Source organism: Apteryx mantelli, chromosome 4 (assembly GCF_036417845.1).
Source record: "Apteryx mantelli isolate bAptMan1 chromosome 4, bAptMan1.hap1, whole genome shotgun sequence".
Lineage (NCBI taxonomy): Eukaryota > Metazoa > Chordata > Aves > Apterygiformes > Apterygidae > Apteryx > Apteryx mantelli.
Window position 1 is genome coordinate 25,659,170 of NC_089981.1, and position 15,015 is coordinate 25,674,184.

Genomic DNA, 15,015 nt, shown 5'->3' on the forward strand with positions numbered 1-15,015 from the left:
GGATTTTCCAAGTATCTTTTATCTTGAATATATCAGAATGTACACATGTGGAAGAAAGTCCCAGAGGGGCCCCTCATTGTGCTATGTTGGCTGAGTGTGTTAAATACTGCAGTAAACTCGCAGTGTGTGTTTTGGTGCTGGACCAGAAAGGATTATTCCATTCAAACCCTTCTGCATGCTCGCAGTTGTGCTACTTGTAGAAAATTTTGGTTTGGAGCCCACGTGGAACAAATGAGATCAGATCAGAAGACTCAGAAATATCCTCTGTGGTCCAAAAATGTCTGAGCTCTTGCAGGGAAATGTTCCTTAAGTTGGTTCTGCAGGCAGTGCAATGTTCTAGGTCCCTGGGCACAATGGCATGTGTGTTATTGAGCCTCTACCCCAACCTCAAGGAAACATTTTCCTGTCTTTTTTTTTTTCTTTTTCAATTAGGACTAAAGTGAGACAGGCAGGGTCACCTGCAGCCAACAGAGAAGGAACGTGAAGTGATGTGTACCTTAAAGGCATGAGTTGTCACCAAGATGTGAACAGTGCAGCAAAATAAAGCACTCCAGGCCTTAGAATAACTGAGCTGTTACACCATTAGGCATGAGGTTCATGGGTAGTGGGGGACAAAACTATGTCTGGCCTGCTGCTTTTTGCAGTTTCCTTTTCCAAGTGGTGACAAGTCAAATTTCCCTTGTCTCAAGTTATTTCTTTCAGAGATGTGGTGTACTAGAGAATATATCTTTCCCCTCTAGGCCTGTTTCTAGAAAGTGTCTCTTCCTCTGTTAAGCTCTTGTTTGAAGCCCAGGGATGCCCCGGGGAAGTTAGCTGCTGGCACTTCATTAGCTCTGCTATCATGCCTCTTACCTCACGTGCTGCCCTTCAACTCCAGTTGCTAATTGTTTAAGGGACAGTGGTGAATGGGACAATTACACAAATGTCTTCTGCAGAGAATGTTAGAAAGAAACATGTTAAATCATGTATGAGACCATACAACGGGGAGACATTATATGCATCGAACCTAAAGTGAAACTGCCAAACCCAGGCCCAACCCAGAGCCTTCAGCAGGGAAAGCAGTTGTTACACAAGGGAAGCAAGTACCAAGCAGACTTTTTGAGACATCTCTCAATGACCTGGCTCCTAACGAGGGAGTAGTGGGTACTCAAACTATGAACCATACCAGAAGGGCCTGGTGGTTAATACACTTAATTTAAAATCCCTCTGAGATGTAGCCGTGTGGATTTCCTTTTGCTAAAATGTTTTTTCTATACCATTGCATCAAAAACATCCCTTTAGACCATCTGAGCCCCACTGAGCTGATATTGCAGCAGAATGGCATAAAGTTCCTTGAGAGGGATCCATGAGAGCAAACAGTGGAAGGATGACCCATACAAGCCTTCCTCATGATGGCTTGAGGACACGCTACCTTAAAGCATTACCAGCAGGGATGTAGGTGTACACAGTTTGTTTTGCAATGGAGCCCAAGAGCAACGCTTCATGTTCGCCTGTCCATCAACTCCGTCATCTCAGCACGCATGGGACTTTCGTTTAGAGGTTCCTGCATCAGGCCTGGTAAGGCAGTTGATCTTTACTTCCAGATAGAGATCTGACCTTGTGTTTCACGGTAAATGCAGATGATCGGGCAACTTCTCTGAATTCTCTCCAGGACAAGATCCAAAAAGAAGTGTTACACTTAAGCCAACTATAATGCTTCAAGCCCACTTCTGTCTTCAAGGCAGCTTCCCAACCTGTTTGTTATGAGGAGCAAATAAGCCTGAGGACATTTGAAGAAGTGCTATATACTTTTTGTTTTAATTGTGCAACAGGAGCTATGGACTTTCAGTAAGGACAAGAACAGGCTTCCTGTAATGTTTTCTGTGTTGAAATTGGAGTGGGGTTGGGAAATTCCCAGCCTTGGGAATCCGTTCCAATTTCCTCTTTTTTTCTGTTTGAATTGCTTATAAATACCCTTTCTGACTCTGAGGACACAAGACAAAACTTCATCTCCTCGTGGCTTTGCCTTTCTACAGTGGTGAGTGACTTTGTGCATCTGAGAGATAGAAGCAATGTTTTTATCTGGTATTCAGGAACAGGACTAATGCTTTAGCATATGGGACTCCTTTGTACTGAGTCGAAAGGAGCAGCAGGGAATGCTAAAATGCAAGTTTCTCATGCCTGTCTGAGAGGAGTCCTGAGTTTAGCTCTGCTCCCACAGAGGGCATCAGTCCTTGCAGGGGAAGAAGGGGGTTCTTGGGCTAGCTATCAGTGCTGGGGTTGGCACCAGCTACTGATGCAGCTGCCCTGGAACAGCTGGGAGCGTGATGAATCTTATGTCAGAAATCTCTAGAAGGTGCTTCAAATGCTGCTAATCTCTCAGGTTTTCTCACAGCTCTGTGACAGCCTTGGGAAGAGAACTATGAAGCTCTGTGTCTGCCTCATGTTGCTCTCCATTACTGTATGCGCAAGTGCTGACAACCCTTTATACAGGGGTGGAAAATTTATCAAGGATGCCGTGGGAGGTAAGTTGGTCTGTTACCATGAGTCTTTCTCTCAGGAAACTTCTCCCCGAGCAAAGGCTATGTGCAGTCCACGGGAGCAGTCCCCTGGACAGGGAGGTCCCCACCTCCACCTCAGGGCCCCTGCTGGTCTCTTACTGGGAGAGGCCAGTGCTCAGCCCCTGCAGGGCCTTTCTGTGAGCACACCCCTGTGAAAGGCCCATGTGGAGAAGTGCTTCCCTGTGTTAGCATTCCTCGGGTTTTTTCAAGCAGAGCACAAAGGGTTTCACGAGATGGGTCCAAGCTCAGGCTTGGAGGAGCCCCTGCAGCCAAGGCAAGGAACAGGAGCTGCAGGAACTCATGGGAGTGCTCATGGGGAAGGAACTTTTTGTGGATAAACTGGCCACATAAACCCTCTGCAGCCAACAGGCCAACATGAAGCTGGTGGCTCCTCCAGTGCATAGTGTGCAACCACAGGGCCGTTGCTCTCTGTAGAGAGCAATTTCTTCTTTGCAGATTGTCCCCTAGTAAAAATGAAGGTTGATAAAGGAACTTTCTCAGGGGAGCCTTGGGGACACTTTTTGGCCGAGCAGTAATCCATGAGCCCCTGGCTGAAATGGTGCTTGTTGCTGAAGAAGAGTCTTTAAAATTAACATAATCTCTCTGCTTTCTTCAGGGGCATGGGATATGCTCAGAGCATACAGAGACATGCGTGAGGCGAACTATATAGGAGCGGACAAATATTTCCACGCTCGTGGGAATTACGAGGCTGCCCAAAGAGGCCCTGGTGGTGCTTGGGCTGCCAGACTGATCAGGTAAATGGTGCATATGTGGCTTGAGACCAGCGAGTTCCTGGGGAGCCGGGCACTTCAGTTAGGGTGAAGGCCCTGCTGAGTTGTACTCAGCTTTTGACCTAGGAGCGTGGAGGCGGGGAAGCACTCGATGTCTGAACCTGTCTCCCTACGGAAAGGTGCCTCTCCTCTCGCATGGGAATGAGGCTTTTCTCGTTTTCCCTGAAGTGGGCAGGTGTCCTACCTCTGCGCTTCTGGTGATACGGGACTTTTTCCTTGCTGATTCATTTCCAACATGGCAGTTACGGGGGTCCTCAGATAAGGGCTTAGTGTTTGCATCCCACACTGAGAAGTCCTACGGAAAAGCTAAGCTGACGTGAGCAAGGAAACCAACACAAAGAGATACCGCTACAGGGCGTTAAAATGCTGGTTGCTTCAAGTGGCCCTTTTTCCCCTCTTGCTAGCGACGCCCGGGAAAGCTGGCAGACGGACACCAGCGGCCGCGGCGCCGAAGACACGCGGGCTGACCAAGAGGCCAACGCGTGGGGCAGGGGCGGCGGGGACCCCAACCGCTACCGGCCCGCCGGCCTCCCCTCGAAATACTAACGCGGCCCCCCCGCGCGCCCCTCTGTGTGTCCCGAATAAAGACACGTTGCACTCGCGCCTCTCGCGCTCGCGGCTCTGCTTTAACGGGCGGCGCGGACCGGTTCGGACCGGCCGCGGGGGGGGGGGGGGGGGGGGGGTGCGCGGCGGCCGCCCGCACCGCCCCGCCAGGGGGCGCTGCGTTGCGCGGCGCGGCGCTGCGCCGCTCTCGCCGCTCCGGGCGCCTCGTTGGCGGCGGCGGCGGGGCCTGGTGGCGGGGCGCCATGGACCGCAACCCCTCGCCGCCCTCCAGCGAGGCGGAGGAGGAGGAGGGCGACGCGGTGGGCGGCACGGTGTACAGCAAGCACTGGCTCTTCAGCATCCTCACCCGCCTCATCGAGGTGCGGCGGCGCGGCGGGGGGTGTGTGGGGGGGGGCGCCCCCAGGGCGGGGCCGGCGCGCGCTCGCTGCAACGGTCGCAACGGTCGCGGGGGTCCCGCGGCGCAGCTCACGGCTGCCCCTGTCCGCGCAGGTCATCAGCCCCGAGCAGGGCGAGCCCGGCGTGAGCCGCGAGGGCGAGCGGGCGGAGCTGGACGAGGAGATGGAGAACGACATCTGCAAAGTGTGGGACATGTCGATGGACGAGGTAGGGGGCTCCGGGAGGGGCGGCGAGCGCCGGGGGGCTGCGGGCAGCTCCCGCCGCCGCGCCGCGGCCGGGCGGCTTCGTTCCAGGCGCTGCCAGAGGGGGGCCGAGAGCCGCGCTCGCCGGCCGCCCGCTCGTCTGGCCGCCGCCGCCGCCGCTTCTCTACGTCGCTCGTTTGCGAAAGGCCTTCTCTTGCACCCTGGCTGCTGGGCACCGTGCTGGTGTTGGGGGCTGCAAAGCAGAATTGCATGGGAATGTAAAAAAAAAAAACCAAAACAACCAGCAACAACCCCCCCCCCCCACACACACACACACGGTCTGCCAGACCTTCCCTCCAGGTGTCTCAGGGATCGGGCAGTGCTAGTGCTTAGGATCAGCTGGCCTAAGCGGGACCGCAGTCAGAACTCTTGGTTGCTTGTACTATGCCCAGGAGTTGAGCAGGAGCCTTGAGTCATTAGGACACGGTACCGTAGCTGTGGCTGAAGTTACCTCTGGTGCATAGCTTTTATCTTCAGGAGTTCGACTGCAGAGATAATATTGGCTCTGTTTCTAAAACGGCATATTTTTCTCTAGCCATCATAATGCATCATGCTAGTAAACGTAGTTGTCTGTGCATAAACAACTTTTAAACTTTAGCTGCAGATTCATAATGGCAGTTTAATATAATCTTTTGGATTTTTTCTGAACAGTCTCAAATACTGGAACAAAGTAAGAGAAAGATCTTTTTTCTCAAGATTCTTTTCTCAAATAAGAGAAAATTTTTTTCTTGTTCTTTGTTTAGATATTTTAAATAAATGTGGAAGATATGCCCTTCACTCGTAAATAGAGAACTAATCTTGTGGTTTAATGAGGTGAAATGAGGAGGAGATTTCTAAGACGTTCCTCCTCTGTATGCTCTGAGCAAGTGCCAATGGTAATCCCTTCCCTGTTTCTTTTGATTTGCCTGGATTATGTCATGGTCCAAGAAAATGGCATTTCCTGAATTCTATGTCTGACCTTCTGTGAGACGGAAAACAAGAGAAACTGAATGTGACTGTTTGGTTTGTCTCGTTGCACAACATACTACCAGCATCTTTAATCATAGAGGCTTGCTGGACTTCCCTCATTGAACAGTGAGGATGGTGGTATAGCATATTATTGCTATTAATTGTGGGTAAATACTTGATGTTTTGTAATGAGTTTGACATCTATTTGATCCAGTCCTTGTTCTGCGAGAAAAGGTTTGACCTGTGTTCAGAAATTATTGAAGGCAATTTACTTCTCCATTTGCTTTTTCCACAGGATGTTGCTTTATTTCTTCAAGAGTTCAATGCCCCCGATATATTCATGGGAGTTTTTGCAAAGTCAAAATGTCCTCGCCTTACTGTAAGTACAGACTGTCATAAAGCTGTCCCATATTAATAGCAACATTAGATAGCTCTGTACATGCATTCACAAAATATTTCCCTCCTCCTCCCATTGCATATTTGAATGAGTAAGGAGAGGAAACAAAACACACAAAATCCAAACTAAAATTGCTTTTTTTGCACAGTGTCTCTAACATGGTCTAATCAATAATTATTTCAGTAACGCTGAAGTTGATATATGTTGCTATTGATAAAGGGTTAAGTGTTCCAAACCTCATAATAAGGCTTGCTATAAAAATCAGTAGTGATTGGACTTTCTTTTTTTCTTACTACTTGTTTCATGATTACTGAATAGAAAGGATTATGAATTTGTTAAATCAGATCTGTGAAAATAATTTTAGGTATTGGGAACTGTTAGACGTGAGTACTTAAAGCTTTTTTTTATCCCTCTTTGTTTTGATATAATTGTTTTGCAGCTTGTATGTCACAGTTCACTAGTGTTTAGAAATTTAAGATAGAGTTCTCAAAGGTACTCGGTATTGGTATAACACCTGCTTCCTTTGAAGTTACCAGAAGCTTTCTTCAGGAGGAGATGAGTTAGAGATGCATAAGTTTTGAAAGTTTAGGACTTTATTATATGAAAGTACAACAGAAATTTGGAAACCAATGCAATTTGGCTGTTACTGCTAATAGTAGTAACAGTGGCAGGTTATTTTTTTTGAGGTAGTGGCAGCTAGAATGTATGGTGAAATTTAGCGGAGATAGCAAAACGTTCATAAAGATGATGTCCTTGACTGGTCAGGGTTGGTTGCCAACTTTCCTTTGCTGAAATCAAGAGATTCCTAGGACGTTCTGTGTTAGCACCAATCACTTGCAGGTTTTTCAGAGCTCTTAGTTCCCTTTGTAGAAGTGTGCTTTTTTTTTTATTGATGATTGTCTGGGGTTGAATATCCTAATGGGATGCATCACATTGTTTTTTAAAAATCTCTATGCTCAGAAGATGGGCTTTGCTGGAAGTTTATATTGAGACCCCTTTCTTTTAAGAGGAAGCGAATATCTGTGCATGTTGTATTTATATGTTGATGTTTTTGTTCTTAGGACTCTGTACTGCTTTAATAGTAGGGGTGCCAAATTAGCTTCAAAACAGCGTGTGTATGCGTGTGTGTATATATAAAAAGAGAGAGAGAGAGAGAGATTGAGAGTATGTGAGCAAAGTTGGTTTTAAGGTATATTCTCTTCTGTGGAACACCTTAACTATGATAAATATGTGAATAGTATCTCTCACGTTTTCAGCCAGTCTGACAACATCCTTCAGAAGATCTGCATCTCTGTCTTGAAGTTGATGGATTGTATGAACTCAGAAATCAAACTGGAAAACGTTTTTGAACCTTTCTTACTTTTTATGGTGGCCACGGAAACAAAATTGTGAACTATGTTGCGGTAGTTTAATAATACTGTGTTTTAACTTTTCAGGAAATCTGTGTGGGAATACTGGGAAATATGGCTTGTTTCCAAGACATATGCATGTCCATTAGCAAAGATGAGAATCTTGGGTAAGTGTGTATGTGCTTTATACATGCATGTGTGAACGTTGGTTTTAGTAACGGATTTTGGACTGAATAGGTGAATTTTAATTATTAAATTTTTCTTAAAACTAATAATTAGACTTGATAAAATGAATATGATGATTTCTTCTGTCCTGTTAAATGTAAGGAAGATAATTTAAACTAAATTTACTTATTTGCTGGACCGTCATGCAAAATATATTATAAAAGGAACTAAGTTTGCTTCCTTGCCTCATCTTCATTCAAGCCTTTTTGGCTAACTGTAACTGACTGAGAAGTGTTCAGTGAAGATAAAAGAAGGGATACAGACCATCAGTTCTTTGTCATCACCAATGAAGCTCTTGAATTATTAATTTCTAAGTCTGGCAATATTGAAAAACTGGAGGTGCGTGCACAAGCTGGAAAGGCTGGCTTTAATCTTAGAATATGGCTGTAGCTGTAAAAATTAATCTTTTTACAGTCTTTTTTCACAAAGATGTTTTTTATTAAAACTATCTTGAATTTTCTGCTTACAGCCAAGTGTTATTGCAACGTTTGTGTGATTCAGACTCTCCAACTCTTCTGGAAACAAGCAGGTAGGACTTCTTAGTAATTAATATATCACTAATTAATATAGTTCTATGAAGAAAATTGACATCCTATCCCTTTGTCATTTTCACATTGTTCTGGAAATGATTTACTGTGGGCTCTATTTCTGTTTCCATCACATCAATGTAAATATTTTGGATTTACAGTGGTACGGTTAAAACCAATCTGTTGGTTTCTAATCTGTTAAACGGGCAATTCTTGTCTAGGTTGCTGTTAACTTGCCTCTCCCAGCCTGAGGTGGCCAATGTCTGGGTTGAGAGAATCCGCGAAAGCCCGTCTGTCTATGACTGTGTTTGCTTTATCATGTCAAGCTCTACAAATGGTAAGTTGCCATAGCAAGTTGTAAATTAGTGGATGTTTGCAGAAAAAGTAATCACTGAAGTATGCAATTTCAGCGACACGTGTTTTCAATTGGGAGTGCAGAATTTATAATAAAGTGGACCTCATGAATTTAAAGGACACCAAAATAAACTTGGGTTGCTTTTGCAGGGTTTATAGATGTATATAAGCTCAATAAAAAAACACACATAGATGAGTAAAAAAAGCTTTGTGGGTGATTAAAACAAACTGTAATGGAGAAACTTTAATTTGGCACAGTGAAGGAAAGGACATAGTCCTTATTAAGAGATATACATATATCACTATTGATATAAGACTTAATTTAAAATTTTTTTGGATCAGAGATGTATTTTCCATTTTTAAAACTACCGTATTTGAGGAATGCTAAGTGTTAAAATGGTTCAGTTACTTTGTCAGCAGAATACTACATAAGCTTTGGTGTGTAGTCAGTGGTACTTAAGTCTCTTCTTTTTCTTGATAGCACTAATCTACTAATTAGACAACAAATAATGGAAACATTTTGAACAGCATTTATTTTGCAAGTTCGATTGAATTGTAACAGCAATAATCATTTGTCTAGAAATCCTGATAATTAAGCTTTTGGAATTTGAAGAATGCCAACTTTGCTGTTCTTTTTAAAAGATGTAATGCACAGAAATCACACTCAGTCCAATTGAAATCAGAGATCTGTTTAAGTAATATGCTGATTGACAGGTGAAAGGTTAGCAGAAAACTGCATATTTAGGTACAAATTGTGGGGGTTATGATTTCAGAAGCTGAAGTTATGACTTTTCAGGAGCCTCAAGCTCAAAGTCTCTTTGCAGAATGAAGTTCCTACTTTGTAAATGGCATGATAAAATAGAAGGTGTCAGTAGGTTTTCCAACAATCCCTGTTTAGCAAACTCTTCACCTCATTTTTGCCACAAAAAGGAATTAAGCATTGTATCCGTCAGTAGATCATGAGTGAAACTAATATATTTCAGCCCTGTATTTGCTCTGAATACTTTTATATGTTAGCATTTTGTGAACTAATTTTTGCTCTTAATTTTTTCTGTTCTTGAATTTGATATATTCTTTCTTGTGCAGTTGAATTGCTGGTAAAAGTGGGTGAAGTGGTGGACAAACTCTTTGATCTAGATGAAGAGCTAATGTTAAACTGGATTAAAAATGGCACTTGTCAGTCCATGGGACCATCTATAGACGATTCCCCTGAAGAACTTCCAGATTTTAAGATTGTGCCTTGTATACTTGAAGCAGCCAAACAAGTCCGGTATGTGTGCTTTTCTTCCAGTTTTGTGCCTGGGGAGACTCCTCATAACCTTGTTAAGGCCCATGTCTTGAAAATCTCTTTTCAGTGGGAGCTACGTAGTTTGCCAGGTTGGTAGAATACATATGCCTCTACTTATCATTTGAAATTAGCCAACTAGCTTGTAAACAAAGAGCACCGCAGTGATTGTTGGTGGTCTGTTGAGGATCTGAAACAAATTGAAAGTATAAACTTCTCAGTAATCAGGTCTTTAATTTGGCTTTGGTTTTTGTTCTGTTCTGTGTAGCTCTGATAATCCAGAAGGACTTGATGTCTATATGCATATCTTGCAGCTCCTAACCACGGTGGATGAGGGCATTCAGGCTATTGGTAAGATAATTGAGTTGCTACATGTGGTGGGACCAAGAATGGCAATAACTTTTAGATCATCAGATATTTAATGGGAAAAAATGTACCTAGATTGAATTTGGTGTGTGGGTGTGGGTGTGTGGTTTGTTTTTTTTTTTTCCTTCTCAAGTGCAGGCTCCCGATGGAGGAAAAGAGACTTGGAGTTTGCTTTATGACCTAGTTTGCCATGAACTCTGCCAACCAGACGATCCAGCAATCATTGTTCAGGAGCAGAAAACTGTACTGGCCTCTATTTTGTCTGTATTGTCTGCTATGTTTGCTTCGCAGACGGAACAAGAATATGTCAAGATGAGGAAAAGCAAGTGATGCCTTTTTCTTGATTTTCTTTTTTTTCTTTCTTTTTTTAAACTATTTTTACAATTAACTTTATGTATATGGGGTGAGAGATGGTTAATTTATTACTCTTTACTAGCTGTCATTTCAGAACACAAAATTCAGAGAGATGCTTGAACACTGTAAGGTTCTTTACTAATGACCCTAAAAATCACATTTAGTTCAAAGTCCAGGCACAAAGAATTATGATAGTAGAATCTGCAGATTGTGTTCAGTCCCCTCTGCACTGAGTAAAGTTTGATGCATGAAAATTGCATAATTCATCTTTGCTAAGATATGAGGTCTTGATAGTGGTTATTCTAAGAGAAGGAGCTATGGCATTTCCTTAAACGCATCTTTATCACTTGTTCGATCCATTGAGCAGTCTTTAGAATTAAAAGGCTGTCTTGGGAATGTGAGTCAGTGTTATTGCCCCACAGGACTCTGGAAAGGATTGTGCTTGCTCTAAGCTACTACCGGAGACATTCTCCTCATATTTCTTACCACTGACATGTAATTTTTATAGATACAGGTTAGCTTGCAGTAAAGAGTGGTTTGGGTTTTTTGTTATGCTTCCACTTGCCTTTTTAAAACATTCTTTGACTGATATAAACACAACAGTGTCAGTATATACATTCCTATATCCTTTGTATAAAACCTTCCTCTGTGTTTCAAAATTCTAATCTGTTGAGAACAGGTGGAGAAAAAATTTCGGTGTTAAACTTAGTTTCTTATTACTGTATATTAGATATGCCTCTGATCGGAAGCTTGATTCGTATCTTACAATACATGGAAGGCTGTGGGAAGAGGTCTGTGGATGACTCAAAGAAATCCAAACAAGATGAAACCGGAAAGGCAGAACTACATGAGGAAGACTTCCATTTGAAAATTTTGAAGGATATCTGCTGTGAATTACTTTCTAATATGCTTCAAGAGCTGACCAAGGTAAAAATAAAATTTTAAGATGGATTCTTGCAGGGTAGGTAAGAAAAAAACCCATTACTATTAAGGGGGTATTTTTCTGTGATCTTTTCCCGTTGTGCAAGTTCCATACAGGAAACGGACCAGAGAATTGATGGGCAGGTCCATAGCACCATGTGTTAGAGGAGAGGGAGGCGGATGTTCTGAGCTTCTGTATGGTAATTTCTCTAGGTGTATGTCGCCAGTTCCTCTTGAATGGAAGTTAGTATGCTTAAGGAAAGATTGTCAACCCCTCTATTATATTATCACCTTCTTAGCTGGACTTTTTTATTATGGGAGCATTAAGACTAGGACACCGTTTTCATACCTTTTTGACCTTTTTGTATTAGTTATGTCCGGTATTTTCATAGAACTGTTAAGTTCTGTTCCATGGTTGTTCTACCTGTTTGTGAGAGCGAAGTGCATACTGTACACACTGTGTGCGCAGCTGAGAGTTTGTTCCTTGACAGCTGTTCATGACATGATAGTTGTATTTCTCATCTTTTAATTTTTCAGGAAAATATATTAGAAGGACTAAACCAGGGACATTTAAATGAACAGACATGTTCCTGTGCATTTCAGAACCTCTTGCCTCTATATTTCACATCAGTGAGTATATGACAAAGTCTTTAACATAGCTGAAAAAATACTACTCTGGTGGCATAGCCTTTCATAAGCAGATATAGACATATGACAAAATTGCTTATAAACAGGTAACATGCAATATTAGGCAATCTTATCTACTCCCTCTTCTAGCTTACTTTAGCCAGAACTTTGCCTAGATCATTGACTGATCCAAGGGCCAAACTGTGCTGAAGTAAATGAAGGTGTGCAAACTTAGGCTAGCTGACAATTTGTCCCTTACAGTCTTATAGAGTGATTATAATCATATTTCCTAGGGAGCTTTTCTTGTGTGTTTTTAAACAATAAGGCAGGCAATAAATCCTTGTATGTGTCAGACCTTAGGCCAACTGAAATTACAGGGTTTAGGAGGGAAGTATCTACTATGGAGCATTTTCCACTATTCTGTACAACGGCCATTCCTGGCTGCTGTTGGTGGGAAGATACAGGAGAGGAAAAGCCCTTAGACTAAGTTCAGTATAAGAATTGAGTTCCATGGAAGTGTGTTTTCTGTATTTGCAATTTATTTCCAGGTGGAGAGCTTCCTTGAAGTATTGCGTGAAGCTGATCAGACACTTGCTGACAATCTAGAAAAACGTTTCCCAAGCCTGAAGGTCCACACCTAAGAATGTACATGAAATATTTTCCATCTTCGGAATGAAGATTTTTGACTGTTTCTTTACAGTGTTTTAGAAGTCAAATTTTCAGTAAGTGCAGAAGAATAAGGCAATGTCCTTACCAACAGATGACTTTTAAGATATGTTCCAGGTAGCCCAGATTAATGTAGGGTTAATCTGGTCTGCATGGGGAAGGAGGTTGCTGTAAGTTTAGTTCTGCCTCTTCCATCTTGTTTGCTGTGGTGATGAGAGACTGTTGATTTCTAGTTGCTCTTCTGCAGAGTAGCATTCTTTGAATAACTCTTGATCCTGTGCTTTTCAACTTACGTTGGAACAGCAAAATGGATGAAATGCACTGAGTTTAGTGTTTTAACATGATACTGGCCTTTTCCAAGTTGCTGTTGGCAGAAGGAGGATTGATCAACGGGAAATCTCGGATGTCCTCTGGTTAACAGGTCATCGTCTTCTTCAAACACCTGATAAAAACAGTTAAATTACACAGGGAAGAGACGTGTTTTCTTTTAGGTCGTATCCATACTTTGAGCAAATATTGTAGCAGAACCGTTTTGTCCTGCTCCTTTAAGATCTTTTCACTTCTTGTTTTAAAGCCTCTTCTGCACTGCAACTCTGAGTCACAGAATCTAGGGCCTGTGCGGTTGAAATGGGTGCGAGAATATCGTTATGGATGGTCTGTTCTTCGACTTCCACCTGTTGTACCCAGTCACCCAGAGTTAAAGTTGTAGGGCAGGTTTAGATTTAATCCCTGGCCTACTGGCAAACTTTCTCCTTTGTCTAAGCAGCCTGTGCTTCGGTTTAGGAATATAACATGTATCTGACAATTCTTTCCTCATTCATGTGTTCTAAGAATTATCTGTGAATGACATTAGAAATGTCATTTTAGCCTGGGATTTTCAGGGGAGCTTAAGGTGTTGGCTCACTTGTGGTCAGTGAATTCAATGTACAGTCTTCTCAAAATCCCACTATTAACTATGTTACATTTGAACTACATTTTAGCTACATGACATTTTTATATCACTTCCCTGCATGCAATGGAGCTAACGTTCTTTTCTGTGTCTAAAAAGATGCTTTAACCATACAGCAGCTCCAGCTGTTTCTGTAAATTAGTGTGGAAAACAGTTGGTCTTTATTATGTTTGAGATGTAAAGGAAAATGGGAGCCAGAGCATAGAGAATAACTTAATAACATACATGCACATTCCCCTGCTATCCAGGATTTTATAGGCTTTAAATATTGTGCTGGGCCATGTTTTGTTTGCCCTGAGTTACATGTACATGTGGTAAGATACAGTATCTGTATATGTATATAGCCTTTTCATCCAAACTTCTAGTTTTCAGATTAATCTTCCCCTTGGGCTGCCAGCGACCTCTTAGTTGTTGGCAGGGGATTTAGATTTAGAAATATCTGACTTGTGTCATCAAAAAGAATTGCAATGGTTTCTATCAATTTTTGTATGCTACGTTTATTGGAGAAAACTGGTAACTGTGAATAGGATGACAGCATTTTCCTACTACTTTGACAGTTTTTGGATATTTTCTTAAACCTACAGATTTGTAATAAAGTTTCTTTTAAAAAAAACTGTATGCTTTTCTTCATTTTAAGTGTCAATTAAATTTATGTTTTCAGCCACTGGAATTGTCTGTTAGTCTCTTGACTATGTCATTTGTAAGAGCAAAATTGAACCTCTTCCTAACGTAAATGTCCTGTAAAATGTGTTGTCCTTTACTGGATATTCATTTTAACTATCTCTTGCTTTCTTTGCTTAGTTGGTTTTTATGACTTGGAAGTTAATGTCTCTGTCATACAGTTGTTAAATTTTTCTGAACTTAGCTTGTCCCAGGGTGCATCGTAAATATCTTTATAGTAATTCACCAAAGTTAAGAATTATTTCTGGTTTGCACCTCTTCAGATTTGGTGGTTTCCAGTGCTTGTTTAATGTAATGTACAAAAAAGCTGAGACAAGATCTGTTGTTTTATTTGCTTCCTTCTCTTTGTCAATACACAATTATCCAGTATTGGCTGATTAATTGTTAAATATGGTCTTACTAATTACAAGGAATGGGTGAGATACAACATATAAATATTTATTGCCTTAAGTTGGATGATACCTAACACCTGTCATGCAGCAGAAAAAAAGACAGATTTCAATCAATGGGGAAACAACTCGGTCCCATCTTCCCACTTTTCTGCAACAGAAGCAGCAGTAAAAATAGGTCTGTCAGCCTTATTTCAGCAGACTAATAATTCAGGTATGTCAAGAATTTTTATCCTTTGTAAACACAGTGGAACGGAGGCCGAATCCCCCTTTTGCCCCAGCAAGCAGCTGTTCGTGTGCAGTCTGTGCTGCAGGAGCGGGACAGCGCTGTCTTCAGCAGCAAGAGGCTGGGGTTGAATTGAACGTAAGGGAAATGTGGAGCGTTTGGGGCCCTCAGAAGTGGAAGAAACTTTCTTCGTGGTAGCCCATGATATTCGGCAGTGG

The 15,015-nt window shown here is 42.4% G+C and overlaps 2 protein-coding genes across 4 annotated transcripts; both read left to right on the forward strand.

Moving 5' to 3' along the window:
* The first annotated feature begins 616 nt into the window (after positions 1–616).
* Positions 617–3,912, forward strand: LOC106497002 (serum amyloid A protein-like). 2 transcript variants are annotated; one of them, XM_067296048.1, is made up of 4 exons: positions 617–1,557; positions 1,652–2,504; positions 3,157–3,295; positions 3,736–3,912. In XM_067296048.1, the coding sequence occupies exons 2-4, from the start codon at positions 2,345–2,347 to the stop codon at positions 3,875–3,877; spliced, it is 441 nt and encodes a 146-aa protein (XP_067152149.1). In that variant the 5' UTR covers positions 617–1,557; positions 1,652–2,344; the 3' UTR covers positions 3,878–3,912. The 2 variants fall into 2 exon arrangements, with proteins under 2 accessions (XP_067152149.1, XP_013813234.2); XM_013957780.2 differs by having other exon boundaries at positions 617–2,504.
* A 192-nt stretch (positions 3,913–4,104) lies between these two features.
* On the forward strand, positions 4,105–13,721 carry SAAL1 (serum amyloid A like 1). Of its 2 annotated transcripts, none has more exons than XM_067296049.1 (12): positions 4,105–4,254; positions 4,385–4,498; positions 5,777–5,860; positions 7,315–7,394; positions 7,922–7,981; positions 8,201–8,316; positions 9,420–9,603; positions 9,887–9,969; positions 10,118–10,306; positions 11,069–11,265; positions 11,797–11,889; positions 12,435–13,721. In XM_067296049.1, the coding sequence occupies exons 1-12, from the start codon at positions 4,138–4,140 to the stop codon at positions 12,525–12,527; spliced, it is 1,410 nt and encodes a 469-aa protein (XP_067152150.1). In that variant the 5' UTR covers positions 4,105–4,137; the 3' UTR covers positions 12,528–13,721. The 2 variants fall into 2 exon arrangements, with proteins under 2 accessions (XP_067152150.1, XP_067152151.1); XM_067296050.1 differs by having other exon boundaries at positions 10,169–10,306.
* The last annotated feature ends 1,294 nt before the right edge of the window (positions 13,722–15,015 follow it).

What these genes read in the sequence shown, in the direction of transcription:
- LOC106497002 (XM_013957780.2), top strand. Translation starts at nt 2,345, where the DNA reads ATGCTGCTAATCTCTCAGGTTTTCTCACAGCTCTGTGACAGCCTTGGG. An exon ending in TATCAAGGATGCCGTGGGAG is followed by an intron (nt 2,505 to 3,156) that starts GTAAGTTGGTCT and finishes TGCTTTCTTCAG; the next exon opens with GGGCATGGGATATGCTCAGA. An exon ending in TGGGCTGCCAGACTGATCAG is followed by an intron (nt 3,296 to 3,735) that starts GTAAATGGTGCA and finishes CCCTCTTGCTAG; the next exon opens with CGACGCCCGGGAAAGCTGGC.
- SAAL1 (XM_067296049.1), top strand. Translation starts at nt 4,138, where the DNA reads ATGGACCGCAACCCCTCGCCGCCCTCCAGCGAGGCGGAGGAGGAGGAG. An exon ending in GGGACATGTCGATGGACGAG is followed by an intron (nt 4,499 to 5,776) that starts GTAGGGGGCTCC and finishes CTTTTTCCACAG; the next exon opens with GATGTTGCTTTATTTCTTCA. An exon ending in CAAAATGTCCTCGCCTTACT is followed by an intron (nt 5,861 to 7,314) that starts GTAAGTACAGAC and finishes TTAACTTTTCAG; the next exon opens with GAAATCTGTGTGGGAATACT.